The sequence below is a fragment of the Prionailurus bengalensis genome, chromosome C2 (genome assembly GCF_016509475.1).
Source record: "Prionailurus bengalensis isolate Pbe53 chromosome C2, Fcat_Pben_1.1_paternal_pri, whole genome shotgun sequence".
Classification (NCBI taxonomy): domain Eukaryota; kingdom Metazoa; phylum Chordata; class Mammalia; order Carnivora; family Felidae; genus Prionailurus; species Prionailurus bengalensis.
Window position 1 is genome coordinate 123853416 of NC_057350.1, and position 17528 is coordinate 123870943.

The 17528-nt window shown below is 48.8% G+C and overlaps 1 protein-coding gene across 3 annotated transcripts in view; it reads right to left on the reverse strand.

Annotated features, from left to right (window-relative positions):
- The window catches only part of CLSTN2 (calsyntenin 2), a 608534-nt gene that overhangs the window by 129039 nt on the left and 461967 nt on the right, over positions 1-17528 (reverse strand). For all 3 annotated transcript variants that reach the window (XM_043595270.1, XM_043595271.1, XM_043595272.1), the window contains 3 exons: positions 13531-13726; positions 12582-12790; positions 5792-5941 (listed from right to left, as the gene is read on the reverse strand). In XM_043595270.1, coding sequence (XP_043451205.1) covers positions 5792-5941; positions 12582-12790; positions 13531-13726 — 555 coding nt within the window. The remainder of the gene's footprint in view (positions 1-5791; positions 5942-12581; positions 12791-13530; positions 13727-17528) is intronic.

Here is a 17528-nt window from a genome sequence, read left to right on the forward strand (position 1 = left end):
TCATGGGCTTTGACTGCAAATCTAACTTCCTTTGCTGTCCAGTACTTTGGATTGGCTTTTGAAGAAATACATGATTTTAGGTACTTTTCCAGAAATGATCCATTTAAAAGTGTTCTCAGGACAAATCATCCTTTTCAGCTGGTTCCTGACCAGTCTCTGCATCTATGTGGTTGGCCAAGAAGTCCTTCTTTCCCCCCAAATCCCCCTCGCCACACAGGGTCATGAAAGCCTCTAGGCTCCCCAGTGCTTTTGAGGTAACACAGGAGGCCCTGCCTTCATGACCTGGTCCCCATAGGCCCATCCAACCTCCTCCCCCCATGCCCCAGCCACACCATGCTCCTTCCCACCTTCCTGACCTCTGCTCCCTAGTGTGGAACACTCTTCTCTATGCTGAAACTATTATCCTTCAAGATTTGGCCCAGGCACATCTCCCCAGGACCCCTGCAAGGTTAAGTGTCTCTCTTCTGTGTCCCCAAAGCCACCTCCACCAGACCTTTCGTCCTCAGTACCTTCTTTGCCCTCATCTCCTTCTGCACTACGGGTCCTGGTACGTCGTGTCTGTCTCTGTATCCCTGGCCTTCAGCACACAGCGGGCCTCAGTAAAGGGTGAGTGAATTCACTCGGCAATGTCTCCCCCTGAGTAGTGTGTGTGTCAACTCTCACAATGCAAATAACTAAGGGATAATTCCTCAACCAGCAGCTTTCGCGCTGCGGTCCTTCCAACATGGAAGCCCTAGACTCACTCTGTGTGTTCATAAATCTTTTCTGTGCGACCTTCTTTCTTGTTCAATGTGAAGGCCGTGGACCAGCTACATCCAGAAGCGCCCCAGACTGAAGAAGTCAGGATCTGCAATGTACCCTGGCTCCCAGGTGCTCCTGTGCGCATGCGGATGCCAGAAGCCCTACTCTATCAGATACCACCTTTCTTCCTGACCAAGGCCTGATTTGTGGAATGGCAGAAACACTGAGACCATCTGATGTACCTAGGGAAATAGTCAAGCCCAAAGAACAGAGAAAAAGTGGCTTGTTATGTGGCTGCATCTTTTTTTTCTCTCCATATGAAATAGGGCAGCTTACTGTGAAGGTGAAGGGACCAGGAATTGGGCCCGTGAGAGGAGGTCTAGGAACTGACAGTGCTGGTTGAACTGGTGCGGGGCGAGGGGTGGCTGACCACCGTGGGCTTGTGCTCAGCGATGACGGGGGCAAGGAGAGAGGGGGTCCTGCGGGGGCTGGAGTCTGGAAACGTGGTCTGGCACACGAACAATCCAGAATGGCTGCACGTCTGGGCAAGAAATGGGGAAGGGCCACCAGGGAAGTCTGCCATGACTCTCTCCAGAGGGCAACTGTTTTGCATAAAGGGACTTGAAATACTGAACTCTGCTTCTCTACTGGCCGGAGCAGGTAACAGACACAAAATCTGACTTGCGATAATAAAAGGAAAAATACACTAAATAAGTGTCATGAAGACAATGTTTTCATCTTGCAACATAGAAAGAGATGGGCTAAGAGATTATAAAGAACGAAAGAAGGCATAAAGAGGGGATGTGTTTCTTCACATAACGTAACAACTAAACAAACAAACAAAACCCAATTCAGCAACCAAATTACAAATGATCCTTTAAGACACATTCTGTGACCCCTGGAAGGAGGGGTCCACAGGAGCAGCTCTCACTGGGTCCATTGCCACTATCATCCCGATGGCCTCTGAGGGCACTATATCCTCTGTCCGCTCTGATCCATGAACAGATGTGGATTCTTTCCAAAGTCCTCAGTGCCCACATAGGCCCAGGCTTGGGCACGTGTAACGGCTTGGCAAGAGGGGAACAGACACCAAGAAGACTGCAAAAGTCTGGCATGAGAGGCAGGGCACAACCCAGCCTTTAGGCTTCTGTAGGCTACTGCAGGGGCACCTTTTTTCCTGCTTCCTAATAGAATCTTCTACCTCCATGAGTAAGGGCTACTATAGGGATACATGAGGTCTCCAAGCTCGGGACAAAACATGGAGATTTTGTTCTCTATTCCACTCGCACAGGTCTAGTTGGTCCTTGGAGGACCAACTTCTTCTCTGGGCAGCTGAGAATGGGAGTGGCATTCCCTTGGGTAAAGCTCCACCTACCCCCATAGAGTGAGCTGACCCCTACTACCTATTCAGAATCTCAGAAGACAATCTCAGAATCTCAGCAGAGAGGGTAGAACTCATATTGTTTCTGGGAAGACAAGACACAGCCATAGAAAAAAGATGGAGAATGGAAAACCATAGCCCCAGCAGACAATGTCTTGGTCGAGGTGTATAAGGCAGTGGCAGAAGAGTCAGGGTCTGTGATATCCTTGTGCACAGCTGGGTAGGGCCAGCAGCATGCTGGGAAAGCTGCAGCCCCACACTCCTGGAAGGGGTTGTTGTGATGGAAAACTGGGGCCATGTCCTGGGGCACCGCGGGAGTCTGGGAGCAGTCCCTCATTGGCCTGGGAAGGAAAGGAAGGCTCCAGCTGTGAGCAGGGTCCCTTACTCCTTCAGGACAGCTTCTGAGAGAAGCTGATGGTGCTGACTGGGAGTGCTCCCGGGAGACAGGAGGTTCCTGAGCATGATGGATTGCTTTCACTGTGCTGCAGCCCGCTCCTGCCTGGAGGGAAATGACTAAAAACAGGTACAAGAATTTGAACTGCCAAACTGTGTTTGCTTGGTGACTCTTGTTGTTTGTGGGAAATCAGCTCAGGGAAGAGTCTCTGTTCTCCCGGGCAATCACCTCTGGCACATACCCGCAGACCTCTCACTCACGGCTGGCTCTGAGGGGCTTGGGTTCATTGCAGCTCCTGACCCCGGCATTCAAAATCTTGACTGCCAGCCATACCCTACCCCTGACCTCTCCAATCTTGCTTCCCACCTCCCCACAGTCCCAACCACCTATGCAAGCCAGACTGGCTTCCTTACACTATTCACTGGTGCCCTGAAAGGCCTCCTCTCCCTGTGCTCCTCTCCCATTCTATACAGGGCCGGCTTCACCCCACACCCACTTTAAGAAGAGCCAGCCCTTTCCCCCAGGGACCTGACAACCCCTCAAGTGAGGGGCAGCCTGCTTACCCCGTGGTTAAAAAAAGAAAACCCGTAAACATTGGCTTACTCCAGTTTGCTCTGCAAAGCTGGGAGAGGGGAGTAGACTGGTCCCACCACTAGGGGCCAGTGGTGGTAGGTATACTCTTCACGGGAGAAAGGGCTATCCAGCTACAAGGCAGCAGCCCTGACCTGGTAGAAGAGAGGATCGGCCCCAAGGTGGGTCAGCTGGAGGTGAGGGCTGCCCAAGTGGAGGAATAAAGTGGACCAGCCTTCCGGAAGGAGAGAAGATTGCTCTCCAGGTCTGGGGGCTGGGATGGGAGTAGCCGGAAAGAAGTCTGAGCACTGCTAACACACGTCGGAGAAGCTGGGTGACCTGCTATGATCTGAGAACCTACTGGGATGATGGCTGGGGAGAGAGACCTAGTGGCTTCTACCAGAGCTAAGCTGGAGGGAGGAGGGACACGGTGCAGAATCCAGTGTCAGCTTCTGCCACCAAAGGCTGGCTAACGTGGGCAGAGAAGCCACCATAAGGTAGTTGAGTCTGAGGTTACACATGCTTAAATGGCTTTGTCGGACACAGTGAAGGGATGCAGGGAGTCGCTGTGTCCCTGTTTCCTTTTTTCCACAGAAAGGTACATTTCCGTGTACCATCCATTCATCCATGCAGCACTGGCCAACCACGTGCCTTGTGCCTGGCCCTGTGCTGAGCACCCGAGACACAGCAAATGGGCGTGACCTCTGCCTCCAGGAGCTCACAGTCTGGCTACAAATAGCACTGGGCACTAGCAGGATAGGCGTCCCACACATTCTGCACACACGGAGCCCAACATTATTAACATGATTTTCTGTGCATACGTTTAACACTGAAGCAAGTACAAACGCTTTTAGGAAATGGCATTTAAATATAGGTACAAAAATGTAATCCCAAATCTGTAGGTGTCTCATTTGTCAAAGACACAAAACATTGGGATCTTTTTCCACATACTGCTTTGTGTTTTACTCTCCCCACTGAAAATCCCATTATGAGCATGTTCCCTGCTTAGAAAGCTTTTATATTCTTTCCAGGCTTTCTTTTCAAAAGCTAGACTTTCACTAGGTTAGTCCTTATAAGTTAAAATAAAACAAGCTGAGTTCTTCTTTACTCAAATAGCTTTCCATTCATTCATTCATTTGATGGCTGTTTCTTGAGCACCTATCATTGGGGTCAGATATGTGCTAAGTCTGAGAAATTCAGTGGTGAACAAGAGAGACAGAATCCTGCCCTCAGGTCCCTTAGGGTTTAGTGAATTATACCAACCAGAGCCCAGGCTCCCTGAGGTTGGTGACACGTAGTTTCCCACTCTGGCTTGTTCCTTTTTCTCTTTTACTTGATCCAAAATAGGTGGATCTACTTTGTTCTTTCTGTCGTATCTGTCTTACCCGTGACTCCTCTATTGGCATTTCATCTTCTCTACTTTGTTCAAAGGCAAACGACTCTGGCTCTCTCCAGAGGTGGGTTTAATTACCACCTCCCATTTTTTTCTAGTTGAAAGAGTAAAGGAGATAAAGTTGCACAGGGGAGGAGCCTTTTGAGAGCTGCCTTCTGAGGAGAGTGACCCCAGATGGGTCCTCAGGGGTCCTTGCAGTGTACCATGAGAATGAATGCTTGACTAATAGGCGCCCGTTCAAAGTCTGACCAGTGACCTCTATGGTATCGTGGCATCAGTCTGTCCGATAGATATACAGATGATTACCATAGCTAATGACATCCTCTCAAGTGGAATTTAAGACTGAAATATACGGACAGGAAGAGAAAGAGGGAGAGAAACAGGTAGAATATAACAGGGGCTCTGAAGCTTAAAGACACGTGGAGAAAACAGTAGACACAAGCCACAAAGCAGGACTCCAAGAAGTACCCAAAGTTATGAGTGAGTGGTACCTGTAGCAGCAACAGCACAGGAAGCAGAAACAGAAGCCAGTGACCAACCAAAATGGTGGCCCAGAGATACGTCCAGCATCCCTGCCCGGCCACTGGGATATTGGTGCCACCACTAGAGGCATTGTTATTCTATAAGCCATCCAATTCTCGGCGAGATCCATCTATGCACATGGCCTTGCGTTCCTCACTTCGCCTGAGGTCAGTGATAAACCTCTGCCATCTAAGGGTAACCTGAACCTTTGCTCCGTCTTTGCATACCCAAACAGCTAAACCGGGGCAAAAACCCACCTCCATCTAAGGCCATTGTTTCTCCATTCCCGGAGCCAACACTTGAGAAACTCCTTAATCTAGAGGCTAGATTCTGGGACTCCAACCTCTGCTTGTGTACCTACCTTCTGTGCTAGCCCAAAGAACATGACAACCTTCCCCAGGTACTGAGTGATGATTCAAACTTGACACACACTGGCTCAACTCACTCCCTTAGATAAAGTGAATAGGTTTGCTGGCACTTTCTCCCGAACACGGTGGTATAATTACTATCGATTCAAAAGTGTCACGAGATTTTAGAAAGGGTGAGCCGGACAAACAGGGCACACGATATGAGACAAGTTGCCTTGGACATTCTCAACTGTAAAATGAAGATAATAGATCACCCAGGAGTTGTAAGAATAAACAAGCTGCTTTATTTCTTGCAGCAGAGTGACCGCATGTAAGAAATTCCTCTAGTTATAGGTTGTGTTGGCTTTCAGGATAGGTCTAGCACCTTCTCTACACCAGGCCAAGCTGCCCCCGCTCAACAGCATCAACAAGAGATGGCCCACCTTGCCAGCCAGGCTTGCAAACTGGCTTCACGTCCACCTGCACCAGCGTGTCCTGAGCGGCGGGCTTCTGTCCACAGTCGTAGGCCGTCACCAGGATCTCGTACTGACGTTGCTTGTCATAGCTCAGCTTCTCGGTATTTCTGATGTTGCCTGAGGACGCAGGGATATTCAAAAAGGTTTGGGATCAAGTTAACCACACTGCCGTTCTTTAAAATCCCTTCTCTACTCCGCTAACCTTCACTGGCATGGAATGATCCCTTTCCTTGCTTGTGCCTTGGTGGCAGATTGCCAGGAACCACTGGCTGGAGCCACCTCAGCTGTGGGAAAGGACTACTAGGAGATTCCAAGCACATATCTGGAACCCAACTGGTGGATTCGTTAGTCATGGGTTGTCAGAAAAGTCCCTCCTAGAGTGTGCCCGTGTGGTTGTGTCCCTGATGATGTAGGGCACCAAGGCTCATCTGCCATGAAATCTCTGGGAAAAAGATGGGATTCAGAAATGTCCTGGCACATATTTTTTAACATCTGGGCTCGTCGCCAGAAATGTTCACTGCCTCTTCTCACATTATTTTGCTACCAAATAGGAAGTAAAATCAATAAGAAAACGTGTGACCTCTCTTCTGAAAGCTACACAGAATAACAGATTCCTTGCCCTGGTGGCAAAGACATTTCTCTTCTCCGAAAGAGACCACACCGTTTTTCTGGGCCATGTGTGTGTTTTTGCTCCTGTGGGTTTGGTATTATAATTCAGAAATAAATATTTGATAATTAATGAGCAAAATTCTAATTGATTATTTTTGCTGAAATACAGTTTTGCTTCTAAGGGATGAATAAAAGCCCAGTGTGCACTGAACACTTCTCAATTTTGGATTCCGAGAGAGTGAAGTCTTCCTTTGCAAAGAAGAATTTCATTCTTGCTTTTTTTTCTGATAGTGGAGCTGACAGCAAATTAGAACTCCAGTGTTATCATTATCCTTTAGCAGAAGTGAAATTAAGAAAATGGAAACTTAGGGGCGCCTGGGTGGCTCAGTCGGTTAAGCATCCGACTTCAGCTCAGGTCATGATCTCACAGTCCGTGAGTTCGAGCCCCACGTCGGGCTCTGTGCTGACAGCTCAGAGCCTGGACCCTGCTTCAGATTCTGTGTCTCTCTCTCTCTGCCCCTCCCCTGCTCATGCTCTGTCTCAAGAATAAATTTTAAAAAAAAAAGAAAGAAAATGGAGACTTAAAAACAAACCAACGTGCTAATGGCTGACTCAGGTATATTTTTAAATTTCATTAAAACTAAGGGAAAAATTCCTAATGAGCTTTCTTCCATTTCAACTGATGTCTATGGCTCATGTGAGTGGAGGCAACAGGGACTACATGAATCAGCCTCTGGGGAATTACAAAAGTCACATAATGTTTTAAAGATCCGAAGAGCTGGTGCACTCATCACCTAATACCAGTGAAACAGTCCTCAGTACCAGGCCCTGAGCAGGGCTTCTCCTGTGAGAGTCCAGCGTCTGAGACACTGGAGCAAGAATGAGGATCTTTTATTCCACCGTCAGCTCCAGACCGTTTCTAAAAATGTACCCGCAGCCACTGATTTGAAGTAAAATTTAGTTTAACAAAGCCATTCAAAAATCTCTGGATAAAAATGGGTTTGATATATTTTTGGCCTCGTGCCTGGTGTTCAGAATCCCTCTCACTAACCGCCCCCCCCCCCACACACCTTTTGGCTTCGGTCTCAGCTCAGGGCCCCCCAGGACTGGGGCGGCTAGGTGTTGGGTTGGTGATGTTCCCTGTGGGCTCTGTTAGCAAACTAGCTTGTGGTTATAGTGCTCACGGGGGAGGATTTCTTGCAGGTGGAAGCATTGCAAAATAACCGCAAGAACGATGTTGCAGCAGCATCAAATTGAATTTTGAACAAAAAAGTTTTAACTTTCCTTTTCCTTATGGTTAAATGGCTCTCAAAAGATAGGCCTCTCGGAAGAGGAAGGCTCAGGGTTTACAAGCCGTGTGACATTAAGCAGACCAAACGCTATTGACCGTGGTAGACAAATAAACACACAGGCGGCAATCCCTGGCCCAGTCTGCGGCAACCGCACATCCTAGCGAGTCCTAATGAAACTGTCTGAGAAACAAATGTACTTTCTCCACTACCGCCGGCCTCACACATGGGAGAATGGGTTTCAGAGCCCGGAATTTGAAGGCTTAGGTCAAAAATGAGTGTATAATGTGGTGACCAATTGTGTTGGGGAGGGTCCTATGTGGATAAGACACATACTTAAAAATTTTTGGAAGCTCAAAAAGTCACCCATTTTGCTTCTGTTACAATTGTATTCTTCTTTCCATATTTGAATGATTTCTCCCAGCAGTGCCTAAGAAGGAGACCTGAGTTCCTAGCTAGCCCAGGTGACTAGGGGTTCCTGGGCCCATTTCCCTGCTCTAAATGAACCTGGGGAAGCTAATTCTCAAAGAACAGTTAGTATGTACCATGCATATTAGTGAAGGTGTTCTTTTTTTTTTCAAACTGAGGCTGATGGAGGTGCCAGGAGCCAAGCACACTGGCCTGCAGCCTCCTTTCAGTGGAATTTAAATCACAATAGCCCCTGGGGCCCCTGGGTGGCTCAGTCAGTTAAGCATCTCACACTCAGGTCATGATCTCAAGGTTCTTGGGTTCCAGCCCTGCATCAGGCTCTGTGTGAACAGCTGAGAGCCTGCAGCCTGCTTTGGATTCTGTGCCTCCCTCTCTCTCTGCCCCTCCCCTGCTCATCCTCTCTCTGTCTCTTTCCCCAAAATAAGCAAACATTTAAAAAATTGGAATGACCCTTTTGGAAAGTTACACAGGCCAGTCACTTTGCAATTGTTCATACCTTTGGGGCATGCAATTCCACATCTAAGAAATTGATTCCGGGAAAATGATAAAAATTACACATACAGGTGCAAATATGTTCATCTAAGCATTATTTCCCACAGTGAAAAATAATAAACTGGATGTCTGATAGTAAGGCAAGAGCTAGGTAAAAGAGTCTGTGCACCAGATAGAATGTTTTTAGCACTGAACGTGGTAATTATGAAGCATTTTTAAGGGTGGAAAAAATCCATACTATCGAATGTTAAGTGAACACAGCAGGGTAAAGAAAAACAAGGCGAGTGTAACCTTACTTTTGTTAGAAAAAACCCCACAGAAAAAGTACTGGTAGAACATCAATAATGGCTATCTTTAGTGGGATTACAGGTGATTTACTTCCTTCTTGTACTTTTCTATGCTTTCCGAATTTCCTGCACAAGGGGCAAGCGTGACTTTTCTATTCAGATGGAAAAGAAATGTTTGCATTTACTTTCAAATAAGCCAACTGTAGGGCACACTTGGCCCAGAGGAGGCGGAGTCTCCTGACTCACCAGGGCAGCCCTGTTGCCCAGGAGAGGCTGCCTGGGGACCGACCACGGAACTGCTGGAAAAGGAGAAAAGTCTGCCAAGTGGTGTTGTGTCGTGGAGACCCCTGCTTCTCCTTCTGGCCATTCCCAAGTGTGGCTGAGAGCGTGGTTTGTGCAGACACGCTGGCGAGCCCCCTCTTGGCAATGCACCCAGCCTCTCACACGGGCATGGCATTGAGCACGGGATTTAATTCCCATTTTACCGGGAAGGATCTGAGGCAAGGGTTAAGTAACTTATCAAAGATCTCTCTCTCTCTCTCTCTCTCTCTCTCTCTCTCTCTGTCTCTCTCCCATACACACACACACACACACACACACACACACACACACACACACTCACACATGTAATGGATGTAGGACTAAGATGTAACTTTGTAGTTTTGAACTTAAATACTATAGCCAAGCATTCCTGTCAAATATCACTGAGGAGTGTGATCACATGACTGGTGGAAAGGCAGAGAGGCCCATGCTCAGGTGATCTGGGCTCCAGTCCCAACTCTGCCACCGGGGTCACAGGTGCTGTTAGGCAAGCTCTTAATACTTTAGGACTCAGTTTTTCCATCTGTTCAACGGAAATAAGGATTTGGTCCCTACTGATCTCAAAGAGACCAGCCAAGTGCCAGGAGATGGGAAACAAGAAGCCATCGGAAGTGGATCCGGAACTTCCTAAGAGGGAGTGGTGACTCAGTTACCTGCTTATAATTTCAGCCTGGAAATCTATGGGGTGTGTGTGTGTGGGGGGGTGAGTAGTGAATAAGCTTTATGTCCCAACCACCCAGGTAAACATCTAATAATCGTGGCACCATGAATGGAGCATTCCCTAGGTGCCAGGTACCCTGTGAACATCACCCCCAGGGCACAGCCTCCCTGAGGCCTCACAACCCCACAAGGGGGCAGGGATGGTGCCCGCCATGATTTCATGGGGAAGGAATTCAAGGTGGGGAGGCCAAAGACCTCTAGTAGAAAGAGGCTGAGTTTTGGGTTAAGACAGCCCAGGCTGAATCCATAGAATGTCTTCGATCTTCGCTGCTGCCCGTTCCCCTTCCTTCACCAACAAGCAAACAGCTTGGCAAGCTGGAGGAGCCAGGACCCATCTACCTGCCGTCATGCGGTTTCAATGAGTGGACCCCGAACTCAGCAGTACTTTCTCTGATGTGCATACAAAGAACTTCTTCAAGGAGACGGGAAGGTCGCTGGGAGAAATGATGGATAAGGGCCAATTGGGAAACTCATTAGAATGGGGAGCTGCCGCTTCTGTGTCTGTCCCTGGGTCCTGCCTTCATTACTTGGAGAACCGCTTTTGTAAACCTCGCTGTCGGGGGCCCACACTCCCTGGGAGTGCCCACTCTCCTCTTCATCTTCTGTTGTAAACCAACGTTGGAGGCAGAGGCTTGGCAAAAGACCATTACTCACTTTTAATGAGACAGCTAGGGAAATAAATTGGCATATGTTAGCGAAATGGCTCATCAAGGTGAGTAATTATCTTCATGACTGGGGCAGTTTACCCTCAGATGAAAGGATTTGCATCTCAACTTGCATTGGGCTGTGGCTTTCCAGAACTAAGGCAGGAAGTCAAGTGGAGCCTGACCACTCATCACAGATATCTCTGTTTGTCTGGTCACGCTCTTCACCAAGGACTCATCGCCCCCCAAGTTCCAAAGCTTTTGTGGACAGAGACGACGCAGCTGATCATAGGGGAACAGAAAAATACAAACCAATTGTTGTATATTTCATAGGGTGGTGTGTGCATGTGCGTGTATTTGATGTGTGTGAGACATACATCCGTGTGGTAGGGACAAGCCAGCCGCCTCACAGGGCTTGTAGGAAAAGCCATCAGGAAATAGTTCTGACAGACTCTACTAATTGAAATTACCTACTTCTTAGTCCTGAACCAATCTTTAACTCAAGTCCAATATTTTCTCTTTTACTTTCTTGTGCACTGAGGCACTGATCTTGTGTTCCACACAGTGAGCATCTCGCAATGTGCTGGTTTCTAACATTCCCACGTGGTTTATCATTTTATGAGGAAACTGCCTTATCTTTGTCTGCTATAAGAATGCTTTATTTCATCTTCCAAGGCAGATCACAAACCACTGGAGATCAGGGATGAGGGTGTCTTGTTGGCTCCCATCTGCTGTGGAACCTGCTGCAGTTCTCAGGATGCAGAAGACCAGGTCCCAGGACACGTTCCCCCCCCCCCCCCCCCACCACCCCATCTCAATGTCAAGGAGCATGGGAAGCACTGAATACTGGCAAGCAGGTCACTGATGGTACTTCCCTCTAGGCGTCGGCTATCGGGAAGCTCACAGTTAATCCACTGCCTAATTCTGGCTCACGGCATGCTTTATGCACCAACCTCACCCTTGGTGCCACCTGACTTTCTAGTTTTCATTTCGACTTTCTTTCCACTGGATGGTAAGCTCCACTGGATGGCAGGCCTGCGTCGGTTTTGAGTTCCACTCCCACTCCGTTCCCAGTTCCCAGCACTATGCCTGGCACTCAGTAAATAATTCACAGGGTAGAGGAACTTCAGGTTTTGTAACTTTTGCATCTTTGTGCAGTGCTCTATGATCCTATTCAAAACAGAGTGGGGATAATATACCTATAAGCACACACTCATGCTATCAAATGATACACTTGGCAAATAATTATCATCTGATTAACATGGAGTTATTGAAAATTGCATTTAATGTGGGCGGAGTTGACTGGGCCTCTGGCTGAGGTGTTTACACTACAAGTGTTTTGCAAATGGTGATGGGGAAATGCACAAAGGGCTTTATAGGATTGTTTTCAGTTCGGTAAGTTCAGTTTGGGACTGGGGTGTGGTGGGAGGTTTCATTCTTTCATTGTTGTCACTATAGTAGAAATTCTCAAAGGACATTGGCAAGAATATAAAAGATTCTTAAACGATTCTAAGCTCAGAAGGTGTTTCCAAAAATCTCCATCTTCTCTTTTAGCATTTTTTTCTTTTTTCCTGGGAGCAGGAAGCAGACGGCTGGGGTGGGGGGTAGTGCCACAACTTATGGTGCAGGAAAGGGACTCAGGTATGGCTGAGTTGACGGCATGGAAAATTCTACCAGAAAGCCATCCTAAGTATCCAGATGTGTGGCATTATGAGTTCTAGGGGCTGTACTCACTGAGCAGGTTTCTGAGGTATCTGGGGGGTATCTTCGACCTGGCTGTGCTAATAATCTAAGGACATCCACTCTAGTGCAGGGCTGAGTTCTGGGTTACAGAGCCTAGGTCATGGATGGCAAGGGAGTCATCACCTGCCATGGACAGTCAGAGCCTTCACTTGGCCTTCAGAGAGGGGGTGGTGGACTTGTTTCCCTGCCCCTCCCCCCAGGGGGGCCCTCTCAGGACACTCACCATTTCTGTCAATGGCAAAAGGCACGTCAGTTGTGACGATCTCATAGTTGCAAATCTGGCTGTACTGAGGGGAGCAGTCCTCATCCACGGCCTCCACCTGTAGGATGCTGTCATAGATCTTGCCCTCTGTCACCACCGCCTTGTAGGCTGGCTCTTTGAAGGTGGGAGCAAACTCATTGACGTCCTTCACCTGGATATGGACCACGGCCCTGGGACCACACACCGGAAGGAAGAGATGGCAGTAAAGGGAGAATGACACTGTCCTCCCACACCTCCTGTGGGCACTGACTCTGGTCGGTCCCAGGGCCGAAGGAGCAGAGAAACCACAGCCAGTCAGGATGGTTGCTGTCTCAGTGTTCTGTCCGTCCTCCCACTGGAGACGCTTCTACCTGTCAATGCCCTGCTTTGGAGGTGAATCCGCCCCTTCTCTGGCCTTCCCAGTTACTCAGCTTTAAGCAACGATTCCTTCTAGAATGCCTCCCCTTTCCTTTATCTGCTCCTCCTCCTCTGTTCATTCACTCTTCCTTTCAGAAAGAATTTAACCACTCTCTGAGTTAGGTTCAGAATCAAACTCCAAATGGGAGAGAGCTACAACCCAAACTAAAAAGTGCCAGGACAGAGATATGTGTGTGGCATGGCAAAAACCCAGAACAAGGTCCCAACCAGCTCCGCAGGGATGGGCTGGCTCAGGGAAGGCTTCCTGGAAGACGTGACACTTGAACACAGTCCTGATGGCAGAAGGGGAATATTTTCAAGGGAGGCACAGGGGCAGAGTATTGCAGGTGGAGGACTCCGCCTGTGCTGATGCCTGCAGGGGCCCGGGAGCTGGCAGAAGAACCATGGTATGACCACTGGGTATACAGACCTGAAGAGCAGGGTGTGGTACCGAAGGGTGGGAGGGAAGTGGGGTGGGGGGTAGGGGTGCAGGGATCCCTCTCCGGCCACTCACTTGTGCGACTTCTTCCAGGCCGTCTCCCGGGGCCCTGCGCCACAGTCGTAGGCCTGGATGATGAACGTGTACTCTTTCTGCAGCTCACAGTCGATGGGACTCTTGGCGCGCAGCCGGCCCTCTCCTGATGTCTTGTTGAGCACCACGGCCTCAAAGGGCAGCTCCTGGCCGTGGATCTTGAATGCGCAAATTTCCCCTGCAGAAGGATGGAAGACAGTGAATGGGGATCCTGAGAATTGCCAGACGGAAGACAGAGCTTCTCTTGGGCCAGATTTGCAAACCCAAAACCTCCAGGCCGTTTCCTCCACACAAAGAATTGTCACACTGGAAAAAGAGGCCTCCAGAGACCCAGATCAACAGGCTCATTTCATGGATGGTAAAATTGAAGCGTTTCACACATGGAAATGTCACCCATCAAGTGTATCCAGCAGAAAGGAGGGGAGTCACGGTTGCGGGGGCGGGGGGCGGCCGGTGACTGTCCTAGTTTGCTGCTTTCCCGCTTGCCCTCGCCTGGTGTGAGAACAAGGATTTCGCCCACAGCCTAAAGATAAATGGCTGTAGAGGAAGGAGAAAAAGGCCAAAGCTTGCATAATTGTTTGTCCCTTGAACCACCAGCGTGAGCATTGCTGGGGAACTCATTGAAAATACAGACTCCCAGGCCTGACCTGGACTCCTGAATCAGATTACAGGTTTTTGTTGTTTTGTTTTTTTTTAAACCAGGTTCCCTGGTGAGGTATTTGTCTGCTCACTAAATGTGAGCCACTCTGCTCTGTCCTTTCCTCCTGGCTTAAACGCCCCATGGTGCTGCAGCCAGCTTCCCACCCCTCCAGCCTCCATTAAGTCTCTCCACCCACCACTTCCCTGGCAGGAGAGGGGCACCAATCAGGTGCAATTTTCTCTCAAAACAGCAGGCGTGAGTCTGAGTTCCAGAAGCCCCGTGGAGCCTGAAAAGCTAACTTCTTAAAGAGCTGAACATGTTGTGAAATTAATGCATTTCTCCCCCTCAGCTGGGTTAATGTGTATTATAACTATTTCTCTGCATTAAAATTATGAGGCCATGAAAACATCTTCTTTTTCTCAATTGATGGATATTTATTTCTTGAACCCCGACTGCAAGTAAGCCGTGTAGTAAGTGCCTTGTGAAATACTGAAAACTTGAGACACGTTCTCTTCCTGACTTGTCAGGGAGACAGTGCGTAGATGTCCAGAAAGACCACTCATGGTGCAAGGGAGGGGGGTGGTAAACATCACACGACACGGGCAGCAAAGAATTCATCTCTAGGCTGCTGGGGGTAAAACACAGACTTGGAACCTCCCACAGACTTGGAGGCTTTGAGTCACGTTCTAGGTTTTCCACTTTGACTCACTGCTGTAGTTGAATTATGATGACTGTGGGTCTCAGTTGTGTCACCTAGAAAATGGCCCGGGAGATGGTGTTGGAGGAGGGCATCTACTCTGATGCGTCCCAACACTGTTGGCACCGGGGTGAGGTGCCTAGTGTGCACAATTTAAGGGGGTCCTCATTCTGGAGGCAATCAGGTGTTTTCTTGCCTCTAGTCCAGGCCCTGGCCAGCTGTTCCAGAGAGGAACAGTCTCCTGATGCTGTGGGGAGAAGGGGTAACATGACCGCACACCTGCTCTGTACCTAGTGCTGAACTCCGGATCTCCACCTGGGTGACCTTATTCAATCTTCATAGCAAACCTGGAGGCAGGTGCTTTATGCCGATTTGTCAAATTAAGAACAAGGAGGAGGAGGAGTTAGAGGAGGAGGAGAAAGAGGAAGAGGAGGAGGAGGAAGAGAATCAGAATCAGAGAGGTTATTACTTGCTCCAGGTCACAGAGCTGAAGACAGTGTAAACCCCAGGTATGGCTGGCTGACCCCTGAGCCGGGCCCTTTCTCCTCCACCGCACCATCCATAAGCAGCCCCGTAATTTCAAGGGCACTACACTGGGGATTGCTTCCAGTAGCATTCTATATTCCCATTCAAGTCTCCCTCTGGAGAGAAATCCCCCATTTTACATATAGGAAGCATGCCCTGATCTCTTACTAACAATGTTTTCTGAGATGGTCAATCAATACCAATCTTACCTGTAGGCTTTTATTTTTTATTATTTCATCGATCCTCAATTTCATTATGAGCACTCCATTTTCACTACACCCCCTCCTGGCCATTTCTCAGATGTAGGTGTGGAATCATGGAGAAGACAGACAGGTTGCAGACTGGGCCCCACCAAGAGGGCCGATTCACACTCTGTCACTGTTGTTCAGGGTCGGGGGTGACACTGTACTGCCTCTTGGACAGGGTTAAATCTGCAGCCCTCAGGGCGGAAGGGTAGGTTTCATCTGGTTCTCGAGTTTAATTTCTGCTTTGAGTTGGCTGCTGTTGAATGCATGAACCTCTGAAGTGCCTGCCTTGTGATTCCCAAGATCAAGGCCAATGTGGGAATATTACCAGCAAATGTGCCCAACCTGGCTCTGGGGCAGTCTCTGGAGTGCCCAACCACTGCATGATTATAGGACCAATCAGACCATTTTTCTTTGAAGAGTCGAGTTAAACTGAAAATAAATGAGGGTCATTTTCTGTTGGAAACATTTGATCACAACTAAAATGGTTCTCAAGACTCAGAAATCCTTAACAAGAGGGAAGGTGAGGACAGAGGAAAAGGAGACACAGGGGAGGGAGAGACATAGGAAGCTTCGGGGCCACACATTTCATCCAAGTCCAGCTCAGTTCAGTTCAATGGACCAGAACTTTCGGAGAGCCGAGCAAGCACCAGGAACTTGCCTGTGGCACCAGAGACACAAAGGAAAGCACTCGGATCCCTTATAACACAAGGACGGCCAATCCTTGAGCACTCATTACCCAGAGGAGACAGCAAGGAAACAAGGGTATGTGATGCTCACATAGTCTCACCAGCTCAGTATGAGACAGGATTTAGCCTCTTTTGAACAAAAGCTAGAATTCATGCGGCCCTCATCCCACCTCTTCATCTGATACTTGTGCTCCTGTTGCAAAAACAAGCATTCAGTTTTTTATCCATTCATTCACCTTGTAGGTATTGATTAGGGACTGCGTGCTCAGCACTGGTGAAACATGGATGAGCAAAACCAAACCCAGTCCTAGCATATATGCTGCTGGCAGTTCAGTGGGGGGGGGGGACAATAAGCAATCCGATGGTGACATCCCTAAATAAAGAACAGTGATCATGATGCATGATTGAAGGAGAGCTCCGCAGTACTAAGACAGTTCTGACCTGTCTGCTGGGCGGGGAGCACTACCTAAGGATGCAGCTGAGCTGAGATCCCAGGAGGAGAAGGAGGGACATGCCCAGGCCAGGAGGGAGGAAACTGAGTTTCAGGCAGAGGGGCAGATGCCCTGGGGGCCCTTCAGCGGGAAGGGACATCTTGAGGCCACCAGGCCTGCAGGGGCCAGGGTGGCAGGAGCACAGGCACTGGGGTAGGGCCAGCTTCACGGGCATGTGACCTGAGAGCCACATGGCACTCCATGCTTAAGAGAACCCTGAGCTTGGTTTAAACCTCTGTTGTTGCCATCTTGAATTCTTAATCATTTTATCTTTGAACTTGCGTTTTGTACCTAAAGTCTGATGGGACAATGCAGCAAGTCCGGGAGCAGAGGAGACAACGATCCATTGTTCTGTCTGCCCCATTTACTTCCAGCGCTCAGGATACCCAGTGAGCACAGAAACTCAGTGCCCTTACACTGTGTGGGAGTTCAGCAGATGCAGTGCGAAGGTAAGCGCATGGTGTTCAGGACTGAGAAAGCAGGCAGCGGACAATCCCGAGAGGTACCTTTCCAGTTCGAACCAAAATTGCTTTGAATGCGGAAGGAAGGCAGGGATGTTTTAAGAAGCATGACCAACCAAAGAACTCTGTCTTGTCTTTTCTTACTCATGGTACTTCCCTGTAGTAGTCAAACACTTAGGCTGAAGACGGCAGAGAGGAGGAAAGCTAGGACACCCTGCAGTTCCTTTTGTTT